The sequence below is a fragment of the Mobula hypostoma genome, chromosome 7 (genome assembly GCF_963921235.1).
Source record: "Mobula hypostoma chromosome 7, sMobHyp1.1, whole genome shotgun sequence".
Classification (NCBI taxonomy): domain Eukaryota; kingdom Metazoa; phylum Chordata; class Chondrichthyes; order Myliobatiformes; family Myliobatidae; genus Mobula; species Mobula hypostoma.
The window spans coordinates 135,524,641-135,545,619 of NC_086103.1; the positions used below are offsets into that span (position 1 = coordinate 135,524,641).

A 20,979-nucleotide genomic window follows, 5' to 3' on the forward strand; every position below is an offset into this window, starting at 1 on the left:
ATCAAGACATTTTACAGGAGAGTATCAGTTGGAACGTCATTAATAGAAGTTGGATGCTGCAACAAGACAATAATCTGAAACACAAGAGTAAATCAACAGAATGGTTTAAAAAGATGACAATTTGTGTTTTGGAATGTCAGAGTCCAAACCTTAACCCATTTGAGATGCTGTGGCATGACCTGAAGAGCACTGTACATGCAAAGTATCCCAGAAATATTGATGAACTAAAACAGTTTTGTATGGAGGAATGGAGAACCTTTGTTCAGGTCTGATCAGCAGCTACAGGAAATGTTTGGAGGTTACTGCTGCTAAAGGAGGTTCTACCAGATATTAATTCAAGGGCTCACACACTTTTTCCAGTCTGGACTGTGAATGATTAAACAATGTATTCAATACAGATATGAAAAGTGCAATTGTTTGTGTGTCATTAGTTTAGGTAGATTGTGTTTGTCTATTATCGTGACTTAGATGAAGATCAAACCATATTTTATGACTAATCAATGCAGAAAACCAGGTAATTGCAAAGGTTTGCAAACTTTTTCTTGCAACTGTATATACAAAGACATTAAAAGTATTAAAAGAAACTATCTAGGCCCTTACTACATTTTTTCAAAGCTTTCTAGCTAATATATAGTACCACAGAATTGGAAAGCTGCTCACATTGCAGTTTAAAAAAAATACAGACGAAAGAACAAACCAGATAATTGCAGAATTATTAATTTAACTTCAAGGGCAGGCAAATTACTGAAATCAATTCTAATTACCATCCCATCTACTCTTAATCATTAGCAATTAAATGAAAACTATTGACATCAGAGATGTGATCTGTAGAATGGTGGATCTGGCACTGGAAGGTGAGATTAGATTGGTGAACTCTTGACCAGCATAGACAGAAAGGGATTCTGTACCATAAATTTTCTAAGATTCAAATATTATATCATTGATTAAATTAAAACACATTGCTACAATGTTTAATATTTTATTACATTAACAAAACAGATTATCAAAACATTAATCATCTGGATTTTTGATGTTAAAGGTTACCCATTTACTTACAAAAAGTACTGCAAGACATATTGATAGTTGAATGGACAAAGCTAACAAAAAGCCAATAATACACTGAAATAATCTCAGAAATATTCAGCACCAAATTCTCATTAGTAGATGGCTAATACTGTTAGTATACACAAAAATTTAAACTATAATTTGTTGTTAAAAACAAAGTTAACCTAATATAACCCTTCACTAATTACAATAGTGAGCTAACAGACATCAACACAAAATTAAAAATCTGTACAATAAGCAAATACCTATGTTACTAGTGGAAACGGAAATTCCATTGACAAACTCACTTGGTAGTTACAGGCTTACGAACAACCTGCTAAAGCCAGAAGGAATTTTAAGCTAATTTAATTAAAGTATTTTAACAGTCACACATTGTACAGCATGTTAGGATACAGCAGAAACAAAATATTACATTTCCTTTTCCTAATAATATGAAAAGAAGTTTTTTTCTAGGTTTTGTCTCTACAACAAAAAAAGCATGATATTCCAAGTTTATCTATCTAGTTAAACAGAATTACTAATCAACTGCACAGAGAACACAAGAATAGGAAATTTGTAATTTGCCACTAGGCTTAAGTAAGCACTGAAATGACGTCTCAGCAATCAATAAAAATGCTAACTAAATTTTCATGAGTTGAAAGAAGTAGTTAATGCAATTGCTAAGATGCATTGCTCAGACTAAGAATTCTTCAGTCCAGCAATGCATCGCTTATAACCAAGGGTACATTGTTCTTCCATTACTTCTATGTGCAAAAGTCCAGTCAGAGATGAAAAATGCTATTAAATACTTGTAGGTTACATATTCCCTCAGTAATCAGCCAGAAATACGGTACATCCCAATATTAAAGGCGTACACAAGAAATGAAGGGCACTAGTAAATGACCACATTTTAAAATCATGTAAGGTTTATTTATGACAGAGCCTCACAACACTAAGACTTTAAACAATACTGATATCCAGAATTGAACCACGCTTCACCATGTGTCCCTTATCCAGATCACCTTCTTCAAATTGAAAATATGTATTTAAAATTATTTACGCACAAAAGGAATATTCGTACTGGGAATTAGAATACCACTCCATTTTAACATTTTTATATTAAAAACTTTATTCATCTCCCTGATTAGATATTACACTGCCACTTTGACTCTGCTGACATTTATGTTTTCTTAGTTCACCTGGAAGCTGAAATCCATCTCCGCAGGATGTGCAATGGATAGGAAATTCATTTGAATGCGCTATCTTGACATGTCCAATGTAATTTACAAAGAGGTAAGTGCTGTAAGGGCAGTAATGACATTTATAAAGTGTTCGGTTATCAGCCATATTAGCTTGATTAGTCTTTGAAATATTTTGTTTGTGTATTTTTAGATGATCACGCAAATCAATTTGTTTTTCAAATCTGGCACTACAGATCTCACAGTTAAAGTTTTTGCCTTCAGTATTTGGTTTATGAATATTCAGATGGTGCTGTAAATCCTCTTCACTTTGATACTTGATATTGCAAGGAATGCAACTGAAAGTTTTTCTTTCCGTATTTTTTTCCACATCACTTGATACTGATCCATCACGAGTGAACTCAGAAATTAGTGGCTTTTGTACTGCATGCAGAACTTTGTGCTTTTGGTACATGTCCTGTTCTTCGAATGTTTTTCCACATTCAAGACAAGATATGATCTCTTTTAAAGATGCAGTATCTTGTTGAGGAGCTACCGTAGGCTCTTCTGTTTTCAAACATTGCAAATTTGAGCCCTGAATCTGGTCAGCACTCAGCTCTACACATTTACCTTCTGCTGATAAAACAGTTTCTGAAGATTCCACTTTTGACACAGACTTTTCCTGTGGTTGTAGTTCTTCCTTACCAAAACTGAGAGGCTCGATTGAAGGCGGTTCTGAACTGATTGACTTTACGTCTTGTACTGTACTCTGTTGTTTCTTAGCATCAGTGTTTTCTGAATAATTATCTTCTCTCTGTTGAGCAGTACACTGCTTTTCATGATTCTTAAATGCTCTGGCATAATCGGATTCAAAATCACATTTAGAACATTTGTAGTAAGCTTCTCCAGTATGAACTGACATATGCCTTTGAAGCTCCTTGTCCATAACAAAGCATCTTCCACATTCACCACATTTATATGGATAAGGCTTGTCATGTACTCTTACAACATGATACAGGGCACTACTTTTGCTTTTACAATGGAATTTACAAGAATTACAGAAAAAGGTTCCTCTGACATACTTAACATTTTCATGTAAACTTTTCACATAATTTTTTTCTTCAGATGTCTCTGCTGAATCTTGTGAAGTTGTCAGGTTTTTGGCATTAGTTGAATTTGTCAATTCATTGAGGTTATTTGGAACGGCATTATCTGCAGGATTATTTGAAATGGTCAGTTTCTCAGGATTACTCAAAACTGCTGACTTCTCAGATTTATTCAAACCTGCTGGCTCTTTAGAATTGATATTTGAAACTGCAGATTTACGGGTGGATCCGTACTGAGTTGAGTATCGACCACTGTATTCGGAATGCTCAAAATCAAATGGTGGAGTGTTAGAATCTTTCATCTTTTTCTTCTGACAATTATGGACATTTAGTTCATTAAGACTGCCAAACCGAATTCCACATTTTGAACAGTTTAAATCAGTTTTTGTTTCTTCTACTTTACGCTTTGGTCTTCCAGGTTTTCTCTTAACAGGCTGTCCTTCAACTGCACTCAAGCCTGTCTCCGGTGGCTTTGGAGGATTTAATTCAATGGTGCTCACAGTTGTTTCTGTACGTTTTCTTCGTCCTCTTCTTCTCCTTTTTGTAGACTTACCTTTTTCAATCACTTTGGATTCTTTTGGTTTTCTCTTTGTGGCTCGTGGCTGTTTGTTTGTTTCACGGCCTGTTCCTTCACTTGGCTCTTTTATCTGGGAAGCTATTTCACTTTTGCTCAACTTTGGGTGCTGCTTTGCAACATGATTGTAAACATCACTATACACTTTGTTTGTGAAGAAACACAACTGACAATGGAACAATTTGGCAGTTTTCTGATAAATCACAATATTTGTTAAATCAGAGAATTCAGGATGAATTGAACTAAGGTGCTTTTCCAAAATTTCATGATCAGTATATGTGAAATCACAATGCACACAAGTTAAATTTCTGGAATTGTAATTTAACGTTTCAATTTCTAATTTTTCTTCACTATTAAACCCAGCAGCACATTCTTCATTCTGGTTTGCAAACTCCTTATGATGTACCACTGTTAGTTGTGGATCCATAGTGAAATAGTTTATTACACTGAACACGTTGGAGAGTATTCCTTTTTGAATGTTCTTTCTGTTCTTTAAATATTGCGAATAGTTTCCTAAGTCCTTTGGGAATATGCTTAAAAATGATTAAGTTGTACTGCTTTTACAGTTCTAAGACAGCAAGCTATACACCTGTTAGGTGATACAGTGGATAAAGGACATTGTACTCCGATTTGCATGGGGAGATAAATGTTCACCTACAAGGCAGGAACAAAACAAAATCATTATTTTGTAGAAGACATTACAAAATCATTGTCACCCATTGGTGGTCAATAGCTATTTAAAAGTTCAAATGATCAAGAACATGCTTTAAGTCTGTACTATACTTTTTTTTTCTCCAAAGGGTCTTTACTATTATGGAAAACATCCAACAAAAATCAACTTTTGCCCTGAAGTAGGGTATCGGCCCAAAATGTTAACTGCTCACACTTTTCCATGGATGCTGCACGACCTGCTGAGTTCCTCCAGCATTTTTTGTGTGTTGCTTTGTTTATAAAATGTTGCTGAGCAACTATATCAGCACACCATATGGGTGATTAGTGAATTAAAACTTCATGGATAGCTGAAGTTAGTGGGATAAAGAAGGGAAATGGTTACAATAATAAACAGGGAAGAAGTTTTTCATTCTTCTGAGACATCACAACTTTGGAACTGAAGTTAACAAGCTAAATAAAAATGGAGATAACACCAGGGTTTTTTTTTCTCTCTCCTTACAACGTTAAAAACCGTCTTACAGTTTAAACAATTTTATTTGTTAATAATTCCAGTCAAAGCAAAATTCAAAGGGATTAAAAAAAAAGAATACTTAAAAAGAAAATATCAAGTAGCAAATGCTGTGTCAAAAGGTTTATTTCATGATTTCCCTCCATAGATGCTGCTTGACCTGCTGAGTTCTTCCCATTTTTTGGAGATTTTTTTTTGTTGAAAATTCCAGTGTGCAGTGTTTTTAACCCTGAATTTTGATAGGGTTAGATTGCCAAATCCTTTTGAAATCTTAGTTCCCAATATTTCTAAAAGAGCGGTTTCTTGGATATACAAGGTAAACTTGCCACTGATATTAAGATAGCAGCTTACTTGGAAGAACACCCTCAGAGGATACCTAGGTTAAGAAAATAACCAAAACATTTTGGTAAAGATAAGAGATTCTGCAGATGCTCGAAATCTTGACCAATACACACAAAATGCTGGAGGAACTCAGCAAGTCAGGCAGCATCTCTGGAGGAGAATAAACAATCGATGTTTTGGGCTGAAACCCTTCATCTGGGTTGGAAAGGAAGGCGGAAGAAGCCAGAATAAGGTTGGGGGGAGGAGGGAGGGATTACAAGATGGCAGATACTAGTTGAGACCAGGTGAGGGGGTATGATGTAAGAAGCTGGGAGATGATAAGGTAAGGAGCTGAAGGAGGAATCTAATAGGAGGAAACAGTGGACCATGGAAGAGAAGGAGGGGAACAAGGGCAGGTGAGGAGAAGGGGTGAGAAGAGAACCCAGAATGAGGAATGTTAAGAGAAAGGAGAAGGGTAGAAATGACCAGAAATTTGAGAAATTGATGTTCGTGCATTGCATTAGGGACTACCCAGATGGAATACAAGGTGTTTTTCCTCCAAACTGAGTATGGCCTCGTCATTATAGTAGAGACAGCCATGGCGGAATGGGAAGTTGAACTGAAATGGGTTGCCTCTGGGAGATCCTGGCTTTTGTGGCAGACGAAGCAAAGGTGCTTGATGACGTGGTCCCTCAATCTACGCTGGGTCACACCAATGTACAGGGGGCTGCACTAGATACAAATTGATGACTCTGACAGACTCACAGTTGTTGTTTGCCTCACATGGAAGGACTGTTTGGGGTCTTAAATAGTGGTGATACTGGGGCAGGTGATACTAGAACTTGTTATGCTTACAGGGATAGTGCCAGGAGTTAGATTGGTGGGGATGGATGAGTGGATAAGGGAGTCAAGTAGAGAGTGACCACTATAGAATGTTGTGTGTGTATGTGTGTGTGGTGTGAAGAATTATGTGCTGGATCAAGAGGCTCGTGGGGTGGTAGCTAAGGACAAGGAGAACCCTATCCCTGTTATGACGGCAGAAGGATGGACCGAAAATGATGTGCTGGATACAGAAAATATTTTTTAGTACTTAAGATTATTATAACAATGGCTACTTTTCATCATGATAATCATTAAAATGGAGATCTGTTGCAACCACACAAGCTCAGAAATGTGATGATGGCCAAAATGTCCCACTGTCATTACAAAACGAAACTAACAGCATCTTGGGAATCTTTTTAGTGAACACATTTTTAAAAGCAGAAAAGCTGAACTTGCTGTCGGTGATTCAGCCTTTCTCCACGAGCTGCACAGTTTGTGCCGTTTTCACCAAAGTCAAAGGAAATAAGTAGAACTACAAGAATCTGGTATTTTTGAACTGGTCCAGTTGTGAAATATCCCAAAATGTAACAGTATTGCACAAATCTAAGTGAGATTTTAATGGTACACAGTAAGATTCCAATAATCTGATTATTTGGAAACCCCAGTGATCCAGCATCTAGCTCACTGTGTGATGTTTGTGTTTCTCACATCGTTTTCTAGCACATTATTACACTGGTGCTGGTTCTTGTTTTCATATGGAACTTGAAATTTTACTTTTCCTACCAATTTTCACCTTGTTGTCATCACAAAATAGCCCCTGACTCTTCTCCTCCCTTTCTGCAACAAATACTTTTTTTTCCAAAACTACTGACTCACACAGCTATTTTAATTATACTTCTTTTGGCTGTGTGTTCTGTAAGGACTATTCCATTCTCCCTGTTTCTGCCACCATCATATTTGCTATAATGATGAGAATTACCACACAGGTACTTTAGAGAGATTTTCCTCCTTATTAAGTTGTTTCCCTTTACCGAAGTTGATAAGGGTCTGTGATTACATCTCACTTATTCTCCGCAAGTCTGGTCGCAACCCTCTCCTGCACAGAGCAAAACTAGAGTTCCATGTGCCCCCTCCTCCCACCATTCACATCTAATGCAGCACCAATCACAACTTATGTGCCTAAAATGAGATTTCCCCAAGAACCATTCCCTTTGCGACTTGATGGTCTGTCTGTCTTCTGTCCCACCAACCACTGAAAATCTGTTATTTTCTCATACAACTACAGGGGATCCAACACCTGTCTTTTTTACCTTTTCCCTTCCAATTATCCAGCTGAAAGTAGCAATTCATTTTCTCTTCCTCCAACTGAGTGCAATGAATTCAAATGTTCACAACCTGGTATCATCTGCTTTGGGAAGACCAAAAGCAAAGTGCAAGAACATCACTATTCAGAATGCAGGAGCAACCCTGGACTTGTTGCAGCTTGCCACTTTAGTTCACCAGCCCAGTCCTACTCTCAGCTTTCTGCTGGTAGAGTATTCCATCTGAATCAGGCTAAATTGCTTTTGCATTGCATTTTAATAGATTTGTTCTTTCTTATCTAAGCACCATGCAAGCTTCTACTTTCAGGAAATGATGCACTACACAAGGGAACAACCTCTCCCAGAGAAGCTCCAAAGCCTCAAATTTAAAGCACTCCCTCTTTTGCTAGTCCTCCAGTCATGAATTTGCTCCATCTTCCTACTTATGTATTTGTCAGCATGTGTCACTGGAACAATTACTTTGTTGCCCTGTATTTTAAGATTTTTCCTAGTTCTCTAAAATGCTTGCACTTCCTCATCCAGCCACAGCCCCCTCTCCCTTATTCTACACCCTTCCCCTTCAGGAGGTATTCGAGCTATCCAGTGACATTGACCTTCGCACGCAGGAGACAAATGTTTAAGTTGTATCCATGCCCAAAGAAGCACCTTTTTGATTCTCTAAGTTATTGATCTCTCTTCTTCCTCCATTACTATGCATTGTTACCATACTCCCAAAGTGATCGCATTATGTATTTTGATGCGGAGAAATTGCATAATTTCAATAATTACAGCACCTTTTCCACCTCCAATGCTTTTTGGCACGTTATAACCTAACCTCTATTTCAATCAATATGCCCAAAGCTTCTCTGAACTTTACTCATTGTGTTACTAAATTACAAATATATTGCCCCTTTAATCCATATCCAGTTTTAAAATAAAAAATAACTTTGTAACCACTTGCACAAACGCACTCTTTCCCGGGCCACAAAGACGGGAAATCCTAGTCCTTCATTTTACAGTTTGCTTATGCTCACAGAAAATGTTCCGTGTATATAAAAAGACACTGCAAAACAAAGTAATAAATAAGATAGCCAACACATGTCGGGGCACGCCATGAATACAAATTTTACAAACTCTCCGTCATTTCTAACTATCATGTGGCCGTACTGGAAATCTTCTGGCTAAGATTTCTCCCCAATAGCCCCGGCTGCCCGCGCAGTCTTTTAACTCCTAGTCTTACAATGGGCCCGCTTCCTGCCGCACTGCGCCGCGCCGGCGGCTCAGTTTTATAGGAGCTCCCAGCACAGCAGCGGCAGGTTAACCAATGGGGCGGGCAGCGAGCGCGGCCGCCGTTACCCAGGCCTATGCGCTCGTCGTTTAACTTCACGTCTGCAACGAGCGACCAGGCCGAACAAGAAGGGAGGAGGGCGCCATGTTGCTGCCGTCGGCGGGGAGCAGCGAACTGGTAGGCGAGGGAGAAGGATCCGGGGCCGATGCCCTCGGACCGAAAACCCTCCTTCGGGATTTGCTCACCTTGCCGCCGTCCACCTTTCGGCCCTAGCTCATGAGCAGGGTCAGGTGGTCGAAGCGAAGCGGGACTTGCCCGAGTCAGCCTGTGCCGAAAGCTGCGCTAGATGAGCAGGCGGGGCTGGGGGCGGAGCAGCGCTTGGGCGCTCCGTCACAAGGCCGCGCCGACAAAGATAAGGAGTCAGTTTGAGCTGAGATTGCATGTCTTTTAGGAGTGTTCTTTTGATAATTTGTCGCGTTCTTGCCTGGATTATGGCTGTATGATTTATGGCAAGGTAGCTCGTTCAGTTTTAAAGAGTTTGGTTGTTCTACAGGCCAATGCACCTATAACCTGTGGTAGAGCACTCCAGACCACACCTAGGCATGTACTGGGGTTAAACTAGACGAGATACCTCATGATCTGGGGATAGAAGAATTGAGGCTTGCATACTGGACTTCCGTAGTAGAGTGGGGGGGGGGGGTATCCCATTTGACGTGTTCTGCTTTAATGGATTGTTGGGAATATACTAGCAGAGTTGGTAAATGTTTTGAGCAGATAATTGGGGAATATGTGCAGAAATACTGTATGGATTTAGAGATTTGTAGATTAGCCCAACTGTAGCCTAGCTGGGAGTTCCACAGTGGAAATTTACAGATGTGGGAATTGATTTGACATTATTGGGGGATAGGTTCTTGTGGGTGATGAGAGGGTGATCAATTATGGCAGCAGTATTTTTCCTTTTTGTCCAACTAATAACCAGGTGGGCTCTGTAATATTTATCCCCCGGTTTATTGTTGAGGTGGGGAAAAGGATGTGTTGTCCATCCACACAGCAGAATTTATGGCCATTATCATTAGTTTGCAGTACCATGCAGATCTGGCACCATCTGTGGAGAGAATCTGAATCAGAATCAGGTTTATTATCACTGGCATGTGACGTGAAATCTGTTCAATGTATACATAACCTAGCAGAGAGGGAAAATAATAAATAAAATAAAACAATAAGTGAACAAGTAAATCAATTATGTATATTGAATAGATTATTTGAAAGTGCAAAAACAGAAATACTGTATTTTAAAAAAAAGTGAGGTAGTGTCCAAAGCTTCAAAATCCGTTTAGAAATCGGATGGCAGAGGGGAAGAAGCTGTTCCTGAATCACTGAATGCCTTCAGGCTTCTGTACCCCCTACCCGATGGTAACAGTGAGAAAAGGGCATGCCCTGGGTGCTGGAGGTCTTTAATAACAGACAGTTCCTTTCTGAGACACCGCTCCCTAAAGATGTCCTGGGTACTTTGTAGGCTAGTGCCCAAGATGGAGCTGACTAGATCTACAACCTTCTGCAGCTTCTTTCGGTCCTGTGAATGTTACATGTAAATGGGAGAATGGATGAAATAGCTTTCCATATCTTAAATAATTATGAATATTGGTTACAAGATTGTTTTGTCACTGATTTTTTCCCTCTTCTCCCCCCCCCCTCAAAATACACACTCAGATTTGTGCAGAGGAAACATTATTTTAGGGATGAAAGGGAAAACTGGGCATTTTTTGTTTTGAGATTCCTATGGCTTTTTATTTTGGACATAAGCATGGCTGATCCTGTGCTGATAATATACAGTATTTCTTATGCACCATTTTCTAAACTAGAGACGCAGCTCCTGTTTGTTGGTCTGTTGTAAATTTAAGACTTCTCATGAAAGCTGCTTGGGTTTTAACATGACTTGGTTAGCTTATTGTTAAGTCCAGTGTAGTTCTCCTCTGCCAAGAGCAGTGCCAGTGGACAAGAAACTTGGGGCTAAAATGGAGGCTAAAGATTATAAACTCAAGGAAGCCTGCAGATGCTGGAAATCCAAAGCAACACACACAAAATGCTAGAGGAACTCAGCAAGTCAGGTAGCATCTACGGAAATGATTAAACCGTCAATGTTTCAGGCCAAGACCCTTCTTCAGAACTGCAAAGGAAGGGGAAGACACCAGAATAAAAAAGGTAGGAAAGGAAGGAGGAAAGCTAGAATGCAATATAAGGCTGGAGAAAAAATATTCTGATAGGAGAGTGGACCATGGGAGAAAGGGAAGGAGGAGGGGATACAGGAGGAGGTGATAGGTAGGTGAGAAGAGGGAAGAGGCCAGAGTGGGGAATACAAGAAGAATGGAGGGGAAGGGAATTCTTTTCTACCTGTAGGAGAAATCAATACTCATGCCATCATGTGGCTACCCTTGTGTTGCTCCTTCATCCTGAGTGTAGCCTCATTTTGACACAAGAGGTGGCTATAGACCAGCATGTTGGAATGGGAATTGGAATTAACATGTTTGGCCACTGGGAAGTTCCACTTTTGGCAGATGGAGTACAGGTGCTCAACAAAGCCAGGGGTGTGAGAAAGGAGCTACTTTTTAATCAGGGTGAAGATCGAGAATTTTGAAGGCAGAGTTTCATGGCAGTTTTTCTGATTTGAGGAGTGACTAATCAGCAAGCAACAGTGCATAAAAAGAGCTACCTTTTGGACAGGTATGTGTTCAAGATTAAAAAAGCAGAACTTTCTGCCAGTTTTCTCTGAGTTGGACAGTCCTTACCACGAGTGCATGAAAAGAGCTACTTTTTAATTAGAGCGGCAATTGAGATTTTGAAGGCAGAGTTTCACGGCAGTTTTTTTGATTTGAGGAGTGACCAATCAGCAAGAGGGAGTCATTGGAAAGGGTCAATAAGAATAATTCAAGTGAATCAAAATCAGGTTTATTATCACTGGCATGTGACGTTAAATTTGTTAACTTAGCAGCAGCAGTTCAATGTACTACATAATATAGAAGAGAAATAATAATAAATAAGTAAATGAATTACAGTATATGTATATTGAATAGATTAAAAAATGTGTTAAAAACAGAAATACTGTATATTAAAAAAAGTGAGGTAGTGTCCAAGGGTTCAGTGTCCATTTAGGAATTGTAAGGCAGAGGGGAAGAACCTGTTCCTGATTCGCAGAGTATGTACCTCCTACTTGATGGTAACAGTGAGAAAAGGTCATGCTCTGGGTGCTGGAGGTCCTTAGTTATGGACGTTGCCTTTCTGAGACACGCTCCCTGAAGATGTAGCAGAACGGCCATTCTTGTGAGTGTACCAGTGTTTAGAGCGGCTTTGGCTCATCAGGCTTAGGCGCGATCAGGTTTGGGTGAGGTACATTGTCTTATAAGTTTCTCTCTCTCTCTCTCTGTCCTTAGTTGTTCATCCCATATCTGTTCGGGCAAAGTAGATTGGTGAGAATGGCTCCAGGGACAGTGCTTTGTATTTAGTGTGGGATGTGGGAAGTCTGGGAGATTGGTGGTCTCCCAAAAAAAACGCGTATGCACCAGCTAAACTGAGTTGCAGCTCCTGAGAGAATGTATTAAGGAACTGGAGCTGCAGCTCAATGACCTTTAACTCATACAGGAGAATAAGGAGATGAAGGGCAGGAGTGACCAGAAGGTAGTCAACCCTAGGTTGCAGGAGTTGGGTAACTGGGTGACTGTCAGGAGGAGAGGAAATGCACAGACAGTGTAGAATACACCTGTAGCCGTTCCTCTCAATAATAAGTGTATGACTTTAGATACTATTGAGGGGGATGACCTACGGGGGGGGGGGAACCACAGTGATTAGATCTCTGGCAGTGAATCTGGTGCTGTAGTTTAGAAGAGCAGAGAGATGAAGAGGACTGATGTATTGATAGATTCCTTAGAGGAACAGAGACAAGTTTCTGTGGGTGCGATAGAAACATCCGGATGGTATGTTGCCTCCCTGGTGCCAAAATCAGGGTTGTCTCAGATCGTGTCCATAGCATTGTCAAGGGCGAGGGTGAGAAGCCAGAAGTCTTTGTGCATATTGGCACCAATGACATAGGTAGACAAGGTGAGGTGGTCCTGAAGAGAGATTTTAGGGAGCTAGGTAGAAAGCTGAGAAACAGGACCTCCAGGGTAGTAATCTCTGGATTGCTGCCTGTGCCATGTGCCAGTGTGGGTAAGAATAGAATGATTTGGCAGGTAAATGTGTGGCTGAGGAACTGGTGCAGGGGACAGGGGTTCAGATTTGTGGCTCATTAGGATCTCTTCTGGGGAAGGTATGACCTGTACAAAAGGGATGTGTTACACCTGAATCCGAGGGGGTCCAAATCTTTGTGGGCAGATTGGCTACAGTTGTTCAGGTGGGTTTAAACTAATCTGGCGGGATATAGGAACTGGAGTGATAGTGCTGAAGATGAGGGAGTTAATTTACAAACAGACAATGTGTGATGAGACTCCTAGCAAGGAGAGGCTGATGATAGTGTGAAATTGCAGTCAACAGGATGAGTTGCAATGTAAAAGGTGGACAACATCGAAAAGGGTGAATATGGGATTGGAAGTGTTATATTTGAATGTGTACATTATATGGAATAAGGTAGATGACCTTGTAGCACAGTTACAGATTGGCATGTATGATATTGTAGGCATCACTGAGTCATGGCTGAAAAAAGACTATAGCTGAGAACTTACTGTCCAAGGATACACATTCTATTGAAAGGACAGGCAGGAAGGCAAGGAGGTGGCGTTGCTCTGTTGGTAAAAAATGAAATCAAATTATTAGAAAGAGATGACATAGGATCAGAAGGTGTTGAATCATTGTGGATAGAGCTAAGGAACCGCAAGGGTAAAAAGACCCTGATGGGAGTTATATACAGAACCCCAAACAGTAGTAAGGATGTGGTCTACAATTTATAACAGAAGATAGAAAATGGATGCCAAAAGGGCAATGTTACAATAGCCATGGGGGACCAGTATGCAGGTAGATTGGGAAAATCAGGCTGGTGCTGGATTCCAGGAGGAGGAATTCCTAGAATGCTTTTTAGAGCCAACCTTGGTTGATCCCACTTGGGGATCAGCTATTCTGGATTGGGTGCTGTGCAATGATCCAGAATTGATTAGAGAGCTTAAGGTAAAAGAACCCTTAAAGAAAAATGGTCATAATATGATTGAATTCACCCTGAATTTTAAGACAGAGTAGCTAAAGTCAGATGTATCTGTACTGCAATGGGGTAAAGGGAATTACAGAGGTACGAAAGAGGAGTTGGCCAGAATTGATCAGAAAAGAACATTGGCAGGGATGGCTGGAATTTCTGGAAGTAATTCAGAAAGCACAGGATATATACATCCCAAGGAGTAAGAAGTATTTTAAAGGCAAGATGACACAACCATGGCTGACAAGAGAAGTCAGTGCCAACATAAAAGCCTCAGAGAGGGCATATAATAGAGCAAAAATGAGTGGGAAGTTAGGGGATTGGGAAGCTTTTAAAAACCAACAGAAGGCAACTAAAAAGTAATTAAGAAGGTAAAGATGGAATAGGAAAGTAAGCTAGCCAATAATATTAAAGAGGATATCAAAAGTTTCTTCAGATGCATAAAGTGTAAACGAGAAGTGAGAGTAGATATTGGACCACTGGAAAATGAAGCTGGAGAAGTAGTAATGGAGGATAAAGAAATGGTGCACGTACTAAATAAGTATTTTTCATCTGACTTCACTGTGAAAAACACTAGCAGTATGGTGGAGGTTCCAGACATCAGGGGTAATAAAGTATGCAGTTACCATTACTAGAGGGAAGGTTATTTGGAAACTGAAAAGTCTGAAAGTAGGTAAGTCACCTGGATTAGATAGTATACACCATGGGGTTCTGAAAGAAGGCTGAAGAGATTGTGAAGACATTATTAATGATCCTTCAAGAATCACTAGATTCTGAATGGTTCTGGAAGACTGGAAAATTTCAAATGTCACTCCACTCTTCAAGAAGGGAGAGAGGCAGAAGAAAGGAAATTATAGGCCAGTTAGTCTGACCTCAGTGGTTGGGAAGATGTTGGAGTCGATTGTTAAGGATGAGGTCTCAGGGTACTTGGAGACACATGATAAAATAGGCCATAGTCGGCGTGGCTTCCTCAAGGCAAAATCGTGCCTGACAAATCTGTTGGAATTCTTTGAAGAAATAGCAAGCAGGGTAGACAGGGTTGATGTTGCGTATTTGAATTTCCAGAAGGCCTTTGACAAGGTGCCACACATGAGGTTGCTTACTAAGCTACGAGCCCATGGTATTACAGGGAAGAATCTAGCATGGATAAAGTAGTGGCTGCTTGGCAGGAGGGGTGTCCTTTTAGAATGGGGATGAGGAATTTCTTTAGCCAGATAGTGATGAATCTGTGGAATTCTTTGCCACAGGCAGCTGTGGAGGCCAAGTCTGTAAGTATATTTAAGGCAGAGGTTGACAGATAGTTGATTGGTCAGGGCATGAAGGGATATAGGGAGAAGGTAGGACATGGGGGCTGAGAGGAAAAATAGATCAACTATGACGAAATGGTAGAGCAGATTCAGTGGGCTAAATGGCCTAATTCTGCTCCTTTGTCTTATGGTCTAAAGCAGTCCCAGAATTTACGACAGGTCTCACCAATGTAAAGGAGGCCATGTTGGGAACACTGGACATAATCCCTTCAACAGATTCATAGATGACTCACCTGGAAGGAATATTTGAGGCTCTGAATGGAGTTGAATGGGCAGATGTAGCACTTTGGCCATTTGCAGGGATAAGTGCTGGAAGGGAGATTAATGGGGAGGGCTCTGTAGCTGTACAAAGTTGAGGATGCACTTGATGGCAAAGGAACAGGCTGGATGCCAATGGAGAATTTATCATGCAGGCCGTTTAGGCATTGTATTTGCACTGTAGAAAATGCCATCCAGTTATTAAAAGCACTTTTATCTCAGCTGTAGACAAGAACCTCAAGCGTGTGATGCGGTTCCACAGGTTTACCCTGAAAAGATTGAATTTTTTATTGTGGAAACTTACCCCTCAGATCGATGGCTTAGGACCCAGGTAGTCTCTCTATGTGATTCTCCACTATGCACCAAAGGTGAATCTTGTACTGCTGCTGCATAGAGTTCATCACCGTTGCATCCTTTCCCAACCTCTCTGATATTTGCCTTGCCATTTAGAGATTCCAGCTTTGATCACTGTGGCATCCCACTATTTAGTTATAATTGAAAGTTATCTATTTATCCCAGCAACATACATCAAAGTTGCTGGTGAACGCAGCAGGCCAAGCAGCATCTGTAGGAAGAGGTGCAGTCGACGTTTCAGGCCGAGACCCTTCGTCAGGACGAAGGGTCTCGGCCTGAAACGTCGACTGCACCTCTTCCTACAGATGCTGCTTGGCCTGCTGCGTTCACCAGCAACTTTGATGTATGTTGCTTGAATTTCCAGCATCTGCAGAATTCCTGTTGTTTGCCATTTATCCCAGCTTTGTTTTCTGTCATTAGCCAATTCTTACTCTATGGTAATATTTGCCCCCAATAATAAAAACACAAGATATTCTGCAGATGTTGGAAATCTTGAGCAACACACACAAAATGATGGAGGAACTCAGTAAGTCAGTTTGATGAAGTGTCTCAGCCCAAAATATCAACTGTTTATACCCTCCATAGATGCTGCTTGACTTGCTGAGTTCCTCCAGCATTTTGTGTGCCCCCACCAACACTATAATTCTTAGCTTGTGGTATACTTTATGTGTAATTTGATATAGCATGCTTAGACCTTTAATCAAACACTCACAAGTATGTCTACCACTGTAATTTACAATAGGTATCCACAAACTATGCTGCTGTGCCAAGAACCTGATTGTTGGCAATCAAGTACTAATCCCAATCCCAATCTTCTGGTTCTTCCCCATCAATGAATCACCCTATTTCTTAATGTGGAGAAGTTGTCTGTAAGGAACAGTGTGTGTTGCATGAGTGAGCAGTGCACTTAGTCAGTGCTGACATGGGGTTAGGGTTACACTATCTAGAATAATAAGTGTAGACCGTTGTTGGGTACATGCAGCATATGCTTTATGTTTTGATATGCTGTTGGATCCTACAGTCTCTCTTCAGTTTCTCTGGGATATGGTGGAAAATGCTTACATTCTCTCTCTTTGTTTTCCTACACAGCTTTCCTCAGCCCAGCTATTCTTCTGTTGTAAGAACTGAAAATTTCTGGGCTGGGGAAGAATAATACAGGTAAATAAAAGAGAGGTAGAGAACAGTTTCCAAGTGACAGCAATGAGGGGCACCAAAGGAAGTATGGGCTGCACTCACCATTGTCAGCAAGGGTGCAAGCCTACATTTTAGCTCTGACAGTCAATAACATTCTCCCCTGCCAGCCAAAACAGGCCCCCACAGGCAACCTTTGCATACAAAACCATGTGTGATGCATTGTTGGCTTTATGCTGGTTTTGTGATATAGCAGGCACACTGGGTGAACATTTAATTAATGAACTTTCACAATAAAATATTAAGTATGTAAGTTGGATAAGGCAGGGGTCCCCAACCTTTTTTGCACCGCGGACCGGTTTAATATTGAAAATATTCTTGTGGACCGGCCGACTGGGGAGATGACACGAAGCTGGGCGGCAGTGTTAGCTGTGAGGAGGATGCTAAGAGGATGCAGGGTGACTTGGATAGGTTAGGTGAGTGGGCAAATTCATGGCAGATGCGATTTAATGTGGATAAATGTGAGGTTATCCACTTTGGTGGCAAAAACAGGAAAACAGATTATTATCTGAATGGTGGCCGATTAGGGAAAGGGGAGGTGCAACGAGACCTGGGTGTCATTATACACCAGTCATTGAAAGTGGGCATGCAGGTACAGCAGGCGGTGAAAAAGGCGAATGGTATGCTGGCATTCATAGCAAGAGGATTCGAGTACAGGAGCAGGGAGGTACTACTGCAGACTACACTTAGAGTATTGTGTGCAGTTTTGGTCCCCTAATCTGAGGAAAGACATTTCTTGCCATAGAGGGAATACAAAGAAAGTTCACCAGATTGATTCCTGGGATAGCAGGACTTTCATATGATGAAAGACTGGATCGGCTAGGCTTATACTCTCTGGAATTTAGAAGATTGAGAGGGGATCTTATTGAAACGTATAAAATTCTAAAGGGATTGGACAGGCTAGATGTAGGAAGATTGTTCCCGATGTTGGGGAAGTCCAGAACGAGGGGTCACAGTTTGAGGATAAAGGGGAAGCCTTTTAGGACCGAGATGAGGAAAAACTTCACACACAGAGTGGTGAATCGGTGGAATTCTCTGCCACAGGAAACAGTTGAGGCCAGTTCATTGGCTATATTTAAGAGGGAGTTCCATATGGCCCTTGTGGCTAAAGGGATCAGGGGGTATGGAGAGAAGGCAGGTAGAGGGTTCTGAGTTGGATGATCAGCCATGATCGTACTGAATGGTGGTGCAAGCTCGAAAGGCCGAATGGCCTACTCCTGCACCTATTTTCTATGTTTCTATGTTTTAACCCTATGTTCAAGTGACAGGGAATGAGGAAAGGTGCAGCTGACTCATATCATTCCCTCGCGGCCCGGTAGCATATGCTTTGCGGCCCGGTACCAGTCCGCGGCCCGGTGGTTGGGGACCGCTGGGCTAAGGTACCTATGAGATAGAGCTAGATAACCCACAGTTCATTGCCACTGACAGCTTTGGAGGCTAAGTTATTGAGCATATTTAAAGCAGAAGTTCATAGTTTCTTGATTAGTAAGGGTTTGTCAAAGGTTACAGGGAGAAGGCAGGAGAATGGGGTTCAGAGGGATAATAAGACAGCCATGATGGAATGGCGGAGTAGACTCAATGGGCTAAATAGCGGAGTTGTGCTCCTATGTTTTATGGTCTTACAACACAGCAATGAAGAGATTCTTAGCACAGAAACATGAAATGCTGGGAAGGCAGGAATTTATAAAAGGTTTTTGAAAATAACATTGTTGTCAGTAACGTATCTTTCAAAATATGACACCCTCCTTTGTCACTGATTTCATTGGTGCCCTCATTCCTGAGAAGGCATTTGGAGCACTGAGTGAAGTACCACTGTTGTATCTCTTGTGTAATTACGATTAAGTTCTTCTTTCTTGTTTATGTATTTTCTGTTTTTGGGATGTTCTTAGTGACTTCCACCTTGAGCACATATAGAAAATATTGGTTCTAAGTTCCTGTCATTTCTTTATTTTGTGCCTTATCCTCAAAAGGACCAAAATTTACCTTCTTTATAAATTCAGTATTCATCTTATTCGGTACACCTTGGAACCATTGTTTCCTCTAAGCTGTGTGGGTGTGCGGCCATGCCATAATTGAAATTCTCCTGCACACATAATCTTTGTTGCCGCACAGCTGGAACTTTCTTTTATTTAACGTTAATATAATTTTGAAATCTATGTTAATATAATTGTGAAATACCTATAATTATGTGTTAATGAATATAATCCATATATTTTCTAAATAATATACGTACCACGACCGTTACTTTGAAATCTTTTAGAACTTCAACCTATTTACATGTCAGTGTTTCAAGCTACAACACTGTTACAAATTGAAGCAATAAACACAGAATGGAAGTTGGTAGCTCATTGAGATTAAACCACTGGCTCTATGAATGCCAATGCCATCTAGTCAAAACATATTACTTTTGCCATTGTGCCTGTTATTTTGACTGCTTGTTATCATTAACTTCTATTGTGAGTTGTGGTTTGTGTTTTTGAAATATTCTATATTTTGACCTTTTGGTAAATTATCTTTCTAAAAAAATTTATACATTCTGATGCCGATACTGCTTCTATTATTCAGCTTATTTAATATGTACATAATCATTTGGATAATAGATTTCCTGACGATGAATTAAGAGAATGGCAAGTTTTGACCCTGTTACTATTGCAAGTGCAATTAATTTTAAATTTGGAAAAGTGAGTTTTGTACAAGTGACAAAAAAATACTCAGCTGCTATTATGAACTACGATGAGAGCATTGCCTCAAAAATATTGCAACAACTTTGTGATTTCAAATTTGTCATTCCTGAGAAAGTTAAGACTAGTCAATTAAGACGTTCACTGAAATGTTGAACTGTGTGCTTAGAAACAAAGAATTTGAAGAACTGTCAATTCTTCTTGACATCATTGGAACATTACAAGCTTCTAGTGCTGACTGTGAATGTGGATTTGGCCTTACAAATTCAGTCAAATGTAAATCCAGAAACAGACAGGAAGTGGAACCTTTGAATGATTTAATGAGGATTAAGACGTATCTTTCATCTGGATGCGAAATTAATTATACTACAGGTCTTTTAATAGTTAGTGGCGGATAGAGGAGCAGATATGCGGGCATATCACAAAATGGTGCAAAATAGGGTTAAAATGGAGAATTAAATGAAGATGATGATGATGACTTCGACTCAGACCTGAGAGGCCAGCGTTGGGCATTTTCATGCCTTACAAGGCGCAATTCGAAAGGCTGTGTGGGACGCCACTCCTCACACAGACATTTCACTGTATTATTTTACGAGGCCGAGTTGTGAGTTCAACATCAACCCAGCGCGGATGGAGAGCGCACACGGGGGCAGTCTGTCACTGGATCAAACTTGGGAACCTTCGTTCTTGAGCTCAGCGCTGATCTCACTGCGCCACCAGCTGACCTAAAACTTATTAAAGCTTACCCATTATTAATTGGGATACTGTACTGTGAAAGGGTAGAATTTTTAAAGTGCATTAGGATAGTTTCTGCTTAATAGTTCTACTAGGAATGGGCAATGCTAGACCTAATCTATGGCAAAGAAGCCAGCTAAGTGGTTATGTGTCAGAGGAATAACATTTTGAAGATAGGGACCATAACTTGGTAAGTTTTAAGATAGTTTTGGAAAAGGATATGGATAGTGTAGTACAGTAATTAAAGTTCTAAATTTGAAGTGTGGGGTGAGGAGGAAGGATGATTTTAACATCATTAAATAGCACCTGACAAGTTTAGAGTTGAAGCAGTTGCTTATGGACCAACCTACAGCCAACAAGTGGAAGTATTTTGAACTGTAATAGTGAGAGTCATGGGCCAACTTATTCCCATATGTTTGACAGACAAGAACTGCAAAATCCAGGCAACCTTGGATGATAAGGAACA

The 20,979-nt window shown here is 40.4% G+C and overlaps 1 protein-coding gene and 1 long non-coding RNA gene across 4 annotated transcripts in view; one reads left to right on the forward strand and one right to left on the reverse strand.

Moving 5' to 3' along the window:
• Positions 1-963: 963 nt before the first annotated feature.
• On the reverse strand, positions 964-9,175 carry LOC134349560 (zinc finger protein 729-like). The gene is made up of 2 exons (XM_063054071.1): positions 9,060-9,175; positions 964-4,556 (listed from the first exon to the last, which is right to left on the reverse strand). The coding sequence occupies exon 2, from the start codon at positions 4,327-4,329 to the stop codon at positions 2,173-2,175; it is 2,157 nt and encodes a 718-aa protein (XP_062910141.1). The 5' UTR covers positions 4,330-4,556; positions 9,060-9,175; the 3' UTR covers positions 964-2,172.
• LOC134349562 (uncharacterized) overlaps positions 4,574-20,979 on the forward strand; it is a 49,359-nt gene continuing 32,953 nt past the window's right edge. For 2 of the 3 annotated variants that reach the window (XR_010018711.1, XR_010018710.1), the window contains exon 1: positions 4,574-8,991. This is a non-coding gene — a long non-coding RNA (uncharacterized LOC134349562). Of the gene's footprint in view, positions 8,992-9,167; positions 9,234-20,979 lie in introns of those variants that run through there. The other variant, XR_010018709.1, reaches the window with a different exon arrangement.